The 1,509-nt window shown below is 28.4% G+C and overlaps 1 protein-coding gene across 1 annotated transcript in view; it reads right to left on the reverse strand.

The window, feature by feature from the left end:
* Positions 1–208: 208 nt before the first annotated feature.
* Positions 209–1,509, reverse strand: part of LOC106472181 — a 12,550-nt gene continuing 11,249 nt past the window's right edge. The window contains exon 6 of the mRNA XM_013932917.2: positions 209–373. Coding sequence (XP_013788371.1) covers positions 347–373 — 27 coding nt within the window. The 3' untranslated portion in view covers positions 209–346. The remainder of the gene's footprint in view (positions 374–1,509) is intronic.

The following is a 1,509-nucleotide window of genomic DNA, read 5'->3' on the forward strand; positions in this document are numbered from 1 at the left end:
TTTAAACATTCTAGCTAAATAAGACTTTAATGTAACAACCTCTTTTGTATGTCACTCTTCAAATCAAATCTTATCAGTAATTTCTTAGTCTTGTAATTAAATACTGATGTTATATGCACACTAAAACTCTTTTTTTTTTAGTAGAAGTTGTACTATGGTTAGAATAACAATGAAAGCATTGAATTAGGAAAACCATGACCAGGTTTGGATTTTCAATAAGCTTTAATAGGCACTAATTATGAGACGATTGTATAAAGAACAATTCTCAAAGCAAGAGGTTATTTAAATGTGAAAAGACGTTTCTGCTATCGAGATTAGCTGGTCTGATTGATCGAGTCAGAATCTGTTATGCTCCTAAGGCTGTCACACATTTCTGAAAGAAAATTTTTTTGAGTGAGAGACACGAAACATATAAACAAAAATATGTGTTACAATACAATGCAAAAACGTTTCATTATAAAATTATAAATTATAAAAACAAAACAGGAAATACAAGGTAAGTTCCGTCACTTAAAACTACAAAATATTAAGTTATTTCGAGTATGTTTAAAATACGAAATATTGATTACATGTTGTGTTACTAAAAGTACGAAATACTAAGTAATATCCAGCATTCCAAAATTGTGAAACATCAAGGACGTCCAACATGTCTACAACAAGGGAAGGACTGGGCAATACTAGTTTCTAAAAATAAGAAATTAGCAAACTTAACTATGTTAAAATCAATAAAGTATTCTGCTACTAAATGTGGCAATCATATTTGTGCTATTTTACATTAAACTTCATAATATTTGGTATATTCCAGTATTTTTTTAAAGCATAAAGCAAAAAGTATTCTGCAATATTACTAAAAGTACAATAAATGAAATACCTTTTAATATTTCTAAAAGTACAAGATATGAAGTACCTTTTAATATTTCTAATAGTACAAGATATGAAGTACCTTTTAATATTTCTAAAACTGCAAGATATGAAGTACCTTTTAATATTTCTAATAGTACAAGATATGAAGTACCTTTTGATATTTCTAAAAGTACAAGATATGAAGTACCTTTTAATATTTCTAATAGTACAAAATACCAGATGTTCATCGATATTATAAAAATACAAAACAAAGATCTCTCCTGTATTATCAAAAGAGCAAATTTAGAAGATGTTTCTTTAGGCCTAAATCTAAAAAATATTAAGTATTCTTAGATTAATAAACATGTTGCGAAACACTAGGTACTTTCTAGTATTACTAAAAGTGTGAAATACTAAGTACACTCTAGTGTTACTAAAACTGCGAAACACTAAGTGGTCTCTACTATTACAAAAAGTTTGAAAAGTTGTTTTGGTGTACAAAACTTGAAGATAGCTTTTATATGCGGAAACATCTGTTAGCTGAGTTCTTGCACAGATCTTAAAATATAACGTTCATAACTGGAAACATCGGCTCGTGTAGACACGTAGATCTTGAAAGTCGAGTTGTTCGAAACTTGAAAATAGTGTTGATAACTGGACCAATTG

The sequence above is a fragment of the Limulus polyphemus genome, unplaced genomic scaffold (genome assembly GCF_000517525.1).
Source record: "Limulus polyphemus unplaced genomic scaffold, Limulus_polyphemus-2.1.2 Scaffold4, whole genome shotgun sequence".
NCBI lineage: Eukaryota > Metazoa > Arthropoda > Merostomata > Xiphosura > Limulidae > Limulus > Limulus polyphemus.